At 46.7% G+C, this 12,453-nt stretch overlaps 1 protein-coding gene across 8 annotated transcripts in view; it reads right to left on the bottom strand.

Moving 5' to 3' along the window:
• Positions 1–12,453, bottom strand: part of LOC140459731 (histone acetyltransferase KAT6A-like) — a 261,877-nt gene that overhangs the window by 25,733 nt on the left and 223,691 nt on the right. For 7 of the 8 annotated variants that reach the window (XM_072554188.1, XM_072554189.1, XM_072554186.1 and 4 more), the window contains 3 exons: positions 10,517–10,610; positions 5,036–5,267; positions 4,456–4,651 (listed from right to left, as the gene is read on the bottom strand). In XM_072554188.1, coding sequence (XP_072410289.1) covers positions 4,456–4,651; positions 5,036–5,267; positions 10,517–10,610 — 522 coding nt within the window. The remainder of the gene's footprint in view (positions 1–4,455; positions 4,652–5,035; positions 5,268–10,516; positions 10,611–12,453) is intronic. The other variant, XM_072554191.1, reaches the window with a different exon arrangement.

The raw sequence follows: 12,453 nt of genomic DNA, 5'->3' as shown, positions 1-12,453 counted from the left end.
TCTGCTGGAAATCTAACCCAACGGGATGCTGCGTTCAGGACCACAACTGCCTTGCTTCCCTATCAGGGACCCTCCGCTTCTGCTGCCATCTGTTGACAAACTTATGCGTCTGCAAGGGAAAAGATGGACTTGCTTTGAGATTCAGATCAAGCTATTCAAGTTGCGATTGCTTGGTGTTTCTCATCACAACAGATGAAAACCACAGCCAACAGAATGGGCATGGGTTACCAGGAGCAAATCATCCAAACAATTTACTTAAGGTTCACTAAGATTCTCAGCACTCTGAGAACACAAGCAACTCTGCACAGATCTAATAGCTACCTTGTTCCCATTCAGCTCCATTGACTATGGAGTTCACTCCAAAGATTTAACCAAAAACAAACCCTGCAATTTGATTATTTCAGGTCAACTTGCACCTGTTGCAGATTCAGACACAATTAGTTCAGCTCAACTCGGTCAAACCAATGGCTGCAGATGCTGGAAACCAGATTCTGGATTAGTGGTGCTGGAAGAGCACAGCAGTTCAGGCAGCATCCGAGGAGCAGCGAAATCGACGTTTCGGGCAAAAGCCCTTCATCAGGAAGACAGGCAGAGTGCCTGAAGGGTGGAAAGATAAATCAGAGGAGGGTGGGGGTGTGGACACAGTAGCATAGAATACAATGGGTGAGTGGGGGAGGGGATGAAGATGATAGGTCAGGGAGGAGAGGGTGGAGTGGATAGGTGGAAAAGGAGATAGGCAGGTAGGACAAGTCCGGACAATTCATGGGGACAGTTACTGAGCTGGAAGTTTGGACCTAGGGTGAGGTGGGGGAAGGGGAAATGAGGAAACTGCTGAAGTCCACATTGATGCCCTGGGGTTGAAGTGTTCCGAGGCGAAAGATGAGGCATTCTTCCTCCAGGCGTCTGGTGGTGAGGGAGCGGCGGTGAAGGAGGCCCAGGACCTCCATGTCCTCGGCAGAGTTGGGGGGGCGGGGGAAGAGTTGAAATGTTGGGCCACAGGGCAGTGTGGTTGATTGGTACAGGTGTCCTGGAGATGTTCCCCAAAGCGCTCTGCTAGGTGTCCAGTCTCCCCAAGGTTGAGGAGACCGCATCGGGAGCAACGGATACAAGAAATGATATTGGTGGATGTGCAGGTAAAACTTTGATGGATGTATCCTTCATTGTATCCTTGGATGGAGGTGAGGGAGGAGGTGTGGGTGCAGGTTTTGCTATTTCTGCAGTGGCAGGGGAAGGTGCCAGGATGGGAGGGTGGGTTGTAGGGGGGTGTGGACCGGACCAGGTAGTCACGGAGGGAACGGTCTTTGTGGAAGGCGGGAAGGGGTGGGGAGGGAAATATATCCCTGGTGGTGGGGTCTTTTTGGAGGTGGCGGAAATGTCGGCGGATGATTTGGTTTATGCGAAGGTTGGTAGGGTGGAAGATGAGCACCAGGGGCATTCTGTCCTTGTTATGGTTGGAGGGGTGGGGTCTGAGGGCGGAGATGCGGGATGTGGACAAGATGCGTTGGTGGGCATCTTTAACAAAGTGGGAAAGGAAATTGCGGTCTCTAAAGAAGGAGGCCATCTCTGGTGTGTTCTGTGGTGGAACTGGTCCTCCTGGGAGCAGATACGGCGGAGAACATAGAACATAGAACAATACAGCACAGAACAGGCCCTTCGGCCCACGATGTTGTGCCGAACTTCTAACCTAGATTAAGCACCCATCCATGTACCTACCCAAATGCCGCTTAAAGGTCGCCAATGATTCTGACTCTACCACTCCCACGGGCAGCGCATTCCATGCCCCCACCACTCTCTGGGTAAAGAACCCACCCCTGACATCTCCCCTATACCTTCCACCCTTCACCTTAAATTTATGTCCCCTTGTAACACTCTGTTGTACCCGGGGAAAAAGTTTCTGACTGTCTACTCTATCTATTCCTCTGATCATTTTATAAATTTCTATCAAGTCACCCCTCATCCTTCGCCGTTCCAACGAGAAAAGGCCGAGAACTCTCAACCTATCCTCGTACGACCTACTCTCCATTCCAGGCAACATCCTGGTAAATCTTCTCTGCACCCTCTCCAAAGCTTCCACATCTTTCCTAAAGTGAGGCGACCAGAACTGCACACAGTACTCCAACTGTGGCCTAACCAAAGTCCTGTACAGCTGCAACATCACTTCACGACTCTTGAATTCAACCCCTCTGCTAATGAACGATAATTCTCCATAGGCCTTCTGACAAACTCTATCCACCTGAGTGGCAACCTTCAAAGATCTATGTACATAGACCTCAAGATCCCTCTGTTCCTCCACCTGACTAAGAACCCAACCATTAACCCTGTATTCCGCATTCTTATTTGTTCTTCCAAAATGGACAACCTCACACTTGGCAGGGTTGAACTCCATCTGCCACTCCTCAGCCCAGCTCTGCATCATATCTAAGTCCCTCTGCAGCCGACAACAGCCCTCCTCACTGTCCACAACTCCACCTATCTTCGTATCATCTGCAAATTTACTGACCCACCCTTCGACTCCCTCACCTAAGTCATTAATAAAAATTACAAACAGCAGAGGACCCAGAACTGATCCCTGCGGAACTCCACTTGTAACTGGGCTCCAGGCTGAATATTTACCATCTACCACCACTCTCTGACTTCGACCGGTTAGCCAGTTTTCTATCCAATTGGCCAAATTTCCCTCTATCCCATGCCTCCTGACTTTCCGCATAAGCCTACCATGGGGAACCTTATCAAATGCCTTACTAAAATCCATGTACACTACATCCACTGCTCTACCCTCATCCACATGCTTGGTCACCTCCTCGAAGAATTCAATAAGACTTGTAAGGCAAGACCTACCCTTCACAAATCCGTGCTGGCTGTCCCTAATCAAGCAGTGTCTTTCCAGATACTCGTAAATCCTATCCCTCAGTACCCTTTCCATTACTTTGCCTACCACAGAAGTAAGACTAACTGGCCTGTAATTCCTGGGGTTATCCCTATTCCCTTTTTTGAACAGGGGCACAACATTCGCTACTCTCCAGTCCCCTGGTACCACCCCCGTTGCCAGTGAAGACGAGAAGGTCATTGCCAACGGTACTGCAATTTCCTCCCTTGCTTCCCACATAATCCTAGGATATATCCCTTCAGGCCCGGGGGACTTGAATATCCTCAAGTTGTTCAAAATGTCCAACACATCTTCCTTCCTAACAGGTATCTCTTCTAGCTTAACAGTCCGTTTCACACTCTCCTCTTCAACAATACGGTCCCTCTTGTTCGTAAATACTGAAGAGAAGTACTTGTTCAAGACCTCTCCTATCTCTTCCGACTCAATACACAGTCTCCCACTACTGTCCTTGATCGGACCTACCCTCGTTCTCGTCATTCTCAGGTTTCTCACATACGCATAAAATGCCTTGGAGTTATTCTTGATCCTCTCCGCCAAGGATTTTTCATGCCCTCTCTTAGCTCTCCTAATCCCTTTCTTCAGGTCCCTTCTGGCTATCCTGTATTCCTCCACTGCTCTGTCTGAACCCTGTTTCCTCAACCTTATGTAAGCCTCCTTCTTCCTCTTTACTCGACATTCAACCTCCCTCGTCAACCAAGGCTCCCTCACATGACCATTTCTTTCCTGCCTGATCGGTACATACATATCATGGACACGTCATATTTGCTCTTTGAAAAAGTTCCACATTTCCACCACATCCTTCCCTGACAGCCTATGCTCCCAACGTATGCTCCTCAAATCCTGTCTTACAGCATCGTAATTTCCCTTCCCCCAATTGTAAAATCTACCTTGTTGTGCGCACCTATCTCTCTCCATAACCAAGGTGAAAGTCACAGAATTGTGGTCACCATCACCAAAATGTTCACCCACAAACAAGCCCACCACTTGTCCCGGTTCATTACCGAGTACTAAATCCAATATGGCCTCCCCTCTGGTTGGACAATCTAGATACTGCGTTAGAAAAGCTTCCTGGACACACTGCACAAACACCGCCCCATCCAATCTACTTGATCTAAAGAGCTTCCTATCAATATTTGGGAAGTTGAAGTCGCCCATGACTACGACCCTGTGGCTTCTGCACCTTTCCAAAATCTGTTTCCCAATCTGTTTCTCCACATCTCTGCTGCTATTGGGGGGCCTATAGTAAACACCCAAGGTGACTGCACCTTTCCTATTTCTGACTTCAGCCCATACTACCTCCAGAGGCAGATCCCCCTCAAACTTCCTTTCTGCAGCCGTTATACCATTTCTAATTAGCAATGCCACCCCCCCTCCTTTTTTACCACCCTCCCTAATCTTAATCGGAGGCGGAGGAATTGGGAATACTGGATGGCACTTTTTCAGCTTTTGTTCACTGTGTTGGCTATCCATGTTTAACAACTTGATTCATAGGGGCAAAGTGGTGTCATTGCGTCATATATGGAGGAAATCTTGTTCAGAAGTTGCCCATCAAGAAGAAAATGACTTGCCTTTTGAACATGTACCTTTAATGCTGGAGTCTCATCTTCATCATCTTCATCTTCCTCTTCATCAGACACTGCAGTGTTTGAAAAGATCAGAGGTGTCCAGCGTAAACTGTCAGGATCAACTTCAATCTGCCTTGGATTGGTCTGAAGCTTTGCCATATGTTCCTGTATCAGCTTCTCTCGACGAATGACCAGAAACCTTCCAACAAAATTATCCAAAGACTCAATTTTTTTTTTCCACAGAAGTGACTGTTAAACAGTAGGACAATTAAAGTTCAAACACTCAGACCCCTGCAGTATTAGCGCGGATCTGTAACCCTGTGCTCTCGGGTGCTGCCATTTAAATGAGCATAAATCCCTTTAATGTCAAAAATTAACCAAAAGCAAGCACTCATTCATTTTTGCTCACTCGTCTGAAATTAGTTCAGATACCTTCGAGTGACTGCAATCAACTTGTGCAATCATGGACAGAAAAAATATTTGTCGGTCTTCAAATTTTGCTGCAGGCCTCTTCAGAAAGAGGGAAAGTTGAATGAGAACAGTGTTTAAAAAAAACCCCCCCGTCAATTTGACGACCACGTACCGGTCGTTGCGAAACTGCAACATCTTTAGGTGTTGCAGTATGGTGGTGATATCCTGGGGACAGATCCCTGTCAGCTTGCTCAGTTTCTTGATGCTGAGTTGCTTGTCGTGACATTGGTGAAGGCACTCCAGGATCACACTCTTCCAGTACGCCATGTACGAGAGACGGCCCAGGTCAGACAGCGGCTTCTCTGGCGACCCAGCCTGGCCTTCCCGCTTCGACAGCAAATAACCTGCTCACACAAAAAGTTTGGCACGTCAGTTTTTACACTCAGCTCAGACTCTCTCAAACAAGAGCGGATGGGTCAAAAGTCAGGATTCACTGGTTTACCCACCCACCCCTGCCCCCGTAGATGGAGAAGAAAAAAATGTAAAATCCTCAAACGAGTAAGGCATGGTTTTTTTTTGTGCCTCATCTCTGTGGGAGGGGCTGAATGGAGGACAGGGCCAATTAGTTCCACTGGTCAGCTGAAGTCGCCTTTCCTGAATTCTGAAGTCATTTAAATAACACAACTGTGACCAACACAATCCCAAAAAGGCGCAGAGTGGAATGCAGGTACGGGAAAGGTGGCAACAGAAGTAAGCAGAACATGTAACGACCAGATAGCGGCAGTGAGTTCAGCCACCACAGCAGCTTTTAACCACTTACAGTATCGTACTGGCACTTGTCAGCAGGAAAATCCTGTCAATGGATCTCAACAAGCAAAGGGATCAAAATAAATCGGTCCAACTGCTGACATTACCTCAGAACAAGCACATCCCGAGCAGCAGTCAATCTGGATCGAAGATTAGTGAGAGTGCCACCTCTTGGTTTAAGACTTGAGGAACAGCAGGAAGAAAGAACGAGTGAGAGAAGAGGGAAAATAGGACAAAAGATAGATGAGTCAAGCGGGAGTAAAAGAAATTGTGAAGAGGACAAAAAAAGGAGTAGTAACAAAAGCAAGGAAAAAGCGAAAGGTATTGGAAATCAAGGAGTTTTGAAGGGAGAGTAATAAACCAGTGAAATGAGTTATGATCAGATAAAAGGAGATTGCACTATTATTACACTTCTCTGAAACAGAGCCAAGCTATCTTGCCTCAGTTTAATCGTGTGCGCAGAAGCAGGTGAAAAAGACAAACATACACTTGTAGAAGCTTTACAAACACTTTGTTTTTGTGGTTACACCAGTTGCAAACTCTCAAAAGAAAACTTGCTCTTTCCTTCTATTCAATGAGGAAAGTACTTCATTCTGGAAAAAGGGCAAAGTCCAGTGATACAAGGAGGAGCTGTCAAAACCAGAGGGATACCATAACAGAACAACTCGACAAGCAATTATAGTCGTCCCCAGCATCTGAGGTACCAGTCTTCAGCCAATTCGATTCACTCCATGTGATATCAAGAAACACTTGGAGACCCTGGATACTGCGAAGGCTGCGGGCCCTGACAATATTCCAGATATCGTACTGAAGACAGGAGTTTGAGAACTTGCCGCACCCTTCGCCAAGCGGTTCCAGGACAGTTACAACAGTACTGACTCAGTGGAAAATTGCCTGGGTGCTTCATGCACACGTTCAGCAGGACAAACCCAACCTTGCCAATGGCCACTGTCGCTGATAAGCAAAGACGGTCACCCTTTGCTGCTCCTTCACTTGGTGTGACCACAGAAATCACCCCCACAGTTTATACACTTGAGGTATTCAATAATCAATTTGTGCCATTTTAATGGAGCCATTTACATCTCCTCGACAGCAGTGTCACAATACCATATAATAAACTTCGTGGAAAAGATTTCCATGCTGGGACAGGCAACATCTTTGGTTCGTGAGAGTATTTCAGAAAGCTAATTAACTTGCAAACTCATCCCAACAATCACTTCCATTGAGCAAGGAAATGATCATGTTGTTCGCAAATAAACTGACCAAAGGATTTTCTTGTTTTAGCAATCTGAACATGGAACGCAAGAAAACAATTCAATTTTCAGTTCTTGTGGCTTTTTTTTTCTCTAAGTGTGGCACTATTTTCACAGGAGTCGTGGGCTCAAGTTGAACTGCAACATTGGAGTGTAAAATCTGAACCAACATATCAGTAATGGAGTGAAGGAGTGCTGCATGATCAGAAGTGGACCAGGTGTGAAAAGAACAACAAGTCTGCTCTCTGAGGTGGGGATAAGAGAACTTACATATTACTTCAAAGAGGGAGGGGGGGGGGGCAGGAGTTCTCTCCAGTGGCAGTGAGGGGCTGGATATTTTTTCCAAAACCATCACTGTGAAGGCATATTATCCGGTTAGCGATCCACAATTCTTTTGGGAGCTTGACATGTAATCAATGGTTGGTGCCTTATCTATAGTACAACAGCGATAACTCAACGATATTTTATTGCCTGTAAAGCACTGAGATGTCCTGAAACTCTGCAAGACAATAAAATAACTCAATTTCTCCCCCTACCCCAAGTGGTGTGGGGTGAACCAACTCATTCCACTGCAAGTGTTTTAAGGGTGTCTCATGTGGTTCGGGTGACTCTTGGAAGATTCTCTTCACGTTCCCGAATAATGTCAGTCAGGCAATACAGGTCACATTGACACACTTGTGAGAATTTGACTTGGCTTCTGTACGTGATTCCTGGGACAACATGGCTGAAGCTGCTCCAACATATTCCATCAGATTTGGAGTACAGCTCTTAAACAAAACCCTTACTCGAACAAAGAAAATCACATTTAACCCACAAAAGCCAGGCCAGGTTGAAATGGAAGTTGAGGCCAATCTATTAATCTGAGTGAGTCTCGTGAAAGCTGATGAAAGGCAGAGTCTGGTATTGATACTGCATTTGTAATTTTTACATCAGGATTATCCTTTTACAACATATCTTGATGAAAATGCTTTTCTTTGTTTTACCTATGAACAGCTTCCTGAACTGCCCAAAGCAGCCCGCATATCCAATTTATTTTAACATTTTTTTCTCATCAACCTGTTCAGAGATGCTGTTATTACACACCTCTGGAGTAGGTGGGACTTAAACCTGGGCCTCTTGGTCTCGGAAAAGACCCCTCATGTAGTTTAACGCAGACCCATGGCATTGCAATTAGCTCCACCTGGCTTACACAGGCAACTGTTCAGGGAATGCAGACACCACGTCAGTTCAGGGCTGCAACTGGAAAGGCATTGCACAAACAGCAATACTTTCTTCAGTTGCATTTTACTGATACATGTCAATGTCATGGTATTTTCCTTGTTATGTTTAAGGCTTGACCATCCTAGTCTTGTTCACAGGAGATCTGCTTCCAAACACTTCTATCATTTGCCTGTAACTTTACAGGAGACCACCCTGATTGCTTCTGTTTCCAGTTTCTTGCTGTCCACCTTCCCTCAACAGAGAACATTTTAAACACTGAAAAACAGCCTGTGAGGAACTGAATTCACAAACACCTATCTTTTCTAAACACCTATCTTACCACGTGGTAAGCTATTAAAATCAACAAGGTAAAAACAATGACTGCAGATGCTGGAAACCAGATTCTGGATTAGTGGTGTTGGAAGAGCACAGCAGTTCAGGCAGCATCCAAGGAGCAGCGAAATCGACGTTTCGGGCAAAAGCCCTTCATCAGGAATAAAGGCAGTGAGCCTGAAGCATGGAGAGATAAGCTAGAGGAGGGTGGGGGTGGGGAGAGAGTAGCATAGAGTACAATGGGTGAGTGGGGGAGGAGATGAAGGTGATAGGTCAGGGAGGAGAGGGTGGAGTGGATAGGTGGAAAAGGAGATAGGCAGGTAGGACAAGTCCGGACAAGTCATGGAGACAGTGCTGAGCTGGAAGTTTAGAACTCGGGTGAGGTGGGGGAAGGGCAAATGAGGAAACTGTTGAAGTCCACATTGATGCCCTGGGGTTGAAGTGTTCCAAGGCGGAAGATGAGGCGTTCTTCCTCCAGGCTTCTGGTGGTGAGGGAGCGGCAGTGAAGGAGACCCAGGACCTCCATGTCCTCAGCAGAGTAGGAGGGGGAGTTGAAATGTTGGGCCACGGGGCGGTGTGGTGTGGTTGATTGGTGCGGGTGTCTCGGAGATGTTCCCTAAAGCGCTCTGCTAGGAGGCGCCCAGTCTCCCCAATGTAGAGGAGACCGCATCGGGAGCAACGGATACAATAAATGATATTAGTGGATGTGCAGGTAAAACTTTGATGGACGTGAAAGACTCCTTTAGGGCCTTGGATAGCGGTGAGGGAGGAGGTGTGGGCACAGGTTTTACAGTTCCTGTGGTGGCAGGGGAAGGTGCCAGGATGGGAGGGTGGGTTGTTTGGGGGGCGTGGACCTGACCAGGTAGTCACGGAGGGAACGGTCTTTGCGGAAGGCGGAAAGGGGTGGGGAGGGAAATATATCCCTGGTGGTGGGGTCTTTTTGGAGGTGGCGGAAATGTCGGCGGATGATTTGGTTTATGTGAAGGTTGGTAGGGTGAAAGGTGAGCACTAGGGGTGTTCTGTCCTTGTTACGATTGGAGGGGTGGGGTCTGAGGGCAGAGGTGCGGGATGTGGACGAGATGCGTTGGTGGGCATCTTCAACCACGTGGGAAGGGAAATTGCGGTCTCTAAAGGAGGAGGCCATCTGGTGTGTTTTGTGGTGGAACTGGTCCTCTTGGGAGCAGATACGGTGGAGGCGGAGGAATTGGGAATACGGGATGGCATTTTTGCAAGAGGTAGGGTGGGAAGAGGTGTAATCCAGGTAGCTGTGGGAGTCGGTGGGTTTGTAAAAAATGTCAGTGTCAAGTCGGTCGTCACTAATTGAGATGGAGAGGTCCAGGAAGGGGAGCAAGGTGTCAGAGATGGTCCAGGTAAATTTAAGGTCAGGGTGGAATGTGTTGGTGAAGTTGATGAATTGCTCAACCTCCTCGCGGGAGCACGAGGTGGCGCCAATGCAGTCATCAATGTAGCGGAGGAAGAGGTGGGGAGTGGTGCTGGTGTAATTACGGAAGATCAACTGTTCTGCGTAGCCAACAAAGAGACAGGCATAGCTGGGGCCCATACGTGTGCCCATGGCTACCCCGTTGGTCTGGAGGAAGTGGGAGGATTTGAAGGAGAAGTTAAGGGTGAGGACCAGTTCGGCCAAATGAATGAGAGTGTCGGTGGAAGGGTACTGTTGGGAACGTCGGGAGAGGAACAAACGGAGGGCTTGGAGGCCCTGTTCATGGCGGATGGAGGTGTCGAGGGATTGGAAAGCTATGAGGACAATCTAACTGAATACAAACGATACTCTGCACACTTCTCCATTTCCAATACGACCACTAATTTTCAATTGTCACAGGAAAGAGAATTTAGCGCAAAACAGCCCTGGGAATGCAATGGTGCAACTACTGGATTTAATGTCAATGAGATGGAGCACAGCCCCTTTCAGGAGAGGTGAACCTTCGATTTAATTCAACAGTTCAGTTTTATATTCCACATGGAAGGAGGCAAGGTGGGTTGCTTGCCATGTGTTGAGCTCTTCAAATAAACACTTCAAGAGTTTTCATCAGTCCACTTACTGAAATCAATGAGGAACCTCCCGTATCCTTTCCTCTGATATTGGGGTAGGATCATGATGCAGGATACATTGTACTTCTGCTGGCAATGCTTCTCCTGAATATGAAGGAAGGAACAAAGAAAATATAACATATAAAAGAACAAAACATACACAACACCCACAACAACTCTCCAGGACTGGCCCCGAGAAACCCAGGCTTGGTGCTCCTGGACCAAGTCTTGCAAGCAAACGTCTGGCTTTCCCCACTGTTCCTCCATTTATTTCATGGCCTGGTTCATGCTTGTATTAAGATGCAACATTTTTTGTCAATAAAGGGACGTATAAAGAAGGGTAATTTATGGTCAAGAACTCCACCCCGAGGAATGAAGCCCTTTCTGGATTTGCGTAACTTAAAGCTCAGTGTTTCCCGTTCAAAACTGCCCAAGAGCACTTTTCAGCTTTTGTCCCGGAAGGTCATCAAGTGATTTGGCCTGCTCAAGGAGAGTTCAAGTACAGCAGCACTGAGTTATCGTATCTGCATATGGATTCACAATTTCTCACTGTTACTTCATCTGCAATGTGCTGCTGAGGAAGGAGAGAGAAAGAAACTTTAGAGTTCTGTGCGCTTGGTGAGAGAACTGATCATGGCTTGGTCACCTTCTGTGCATCTAGGACAGCACTGTACAATTTTACAGCTCTTTGAACTTTGCAAAGTATTTCAAAAGCTATTCATAATTTTGAGCAGGGGGTCTGCATGTTTAAGGGGCACTTGGAGTCAACAAGCACTTAGCAAACTTAAAACTCCCTCCAAGAAGCAGACTTTGCTCCTGCACTTGAAGGTGGGAAAAGGTTTGGGTATAAAGGCTGAAGCTCCAGTACTGGACAAAGTTGCTGAAGATTTTTCCAATTGTTCGGAAAAAAGGGAAAGAAAATAGTAGCATTCGATTGAAATCACAAAAACATAACCAAGAGAGCAGGTTGGAAGAGTCTGTCAGGCAGGCTGAGGTTGCCGACAGATATAAAATACTTGATCAAAACAGTGAAATGGAGGTACTGAATGGAGGCAAGTATCCAAGGAGTAAAAAGTGGAAAGGGTGTGGGATGATTAGTTAGGCTCCCAAGGTAATTCACTCACACTTGTTTAGATGCTACTGCGATTTACATTCAAAAGGAACTTGCCCACACATTGCGTTTTTCAATGAAACAAAAACTTGGGGTGGGTGTCCTGTTTCTCGGTGAATTCTTCCTTGTCTAATGCAAAGTCCAATGACCAACAGATTAGCACACAGCATCTTACAGAGTGTAGGTTCTTGTTTTCTTTTGTAGTTTGGTATTTTTGTGTCTGCCCCAGTAAGCACAAGACACACAATGTGGACAGCAGATCCATGTTTTCAACTTGGGGCCTAGCAGCAGCAGTGAAACCACTTGGAGTCAAGTCACTTCTGGTTTTAACTGGATAGGATTCTCTGCAGCTTTTAACATGGTCAGTTGGGCAATCCTTCTCACTGCCTCTTCTCCATGATCTGCCTCAAAGGATACTTTTTCACCATTCCATTCTTAAGTGGCTCGACATTTTTTTTTAAAGCATGCCCACAAGGTCACCTCCAACATTTTAAGTATGGTCAGTACTTCCCCTGCTGTGAACAGTCAAAGGGAGGCGCTGCCATGTTGTTACCACATAACCGTAGTGTAAAAATGTTAGCTTCTCCTCTCAGATTTCTGAGAGGACTTATCTTTCCAGGGTCATTTGCAGTAGATAGGACAACCGCCAGAATGGACAGATTCTGAGCATTGACAGTAATGGCATGGAGCTGGGAAAAGCAATAGACGTGAGGCAGTAACTGGAACTCAGACTTCGGGGAGTTGAGCACAGGTACCCATTTTAAATCGTCAAACCTGATTAGGTTGTGAAAACTGCAGATGACTGAATTCGCGATTTTGTGCGCTCGAAGGCCGATG

Source organism: Chiloscyllium punctatum, chromosome 35 (genome assembly GCF_047496795.1).
Source record: "Chiloscyllium punctatum isolate Juve2018m chromosome 35, sChiPun1.3, whole genome shotgun sequence".
NCBI classification, from domain to species: domain Eukaryota; kingdom Metazoa; phylum Chordata; class Chondrichthyes; order Orectolobiformes; family Hemiscylliidae; genus Chiloscyllium; species Chiloscyllium punctatum.
This window is presented reverse-complemented; position numbering and strand designations above follow the sequence as displayed.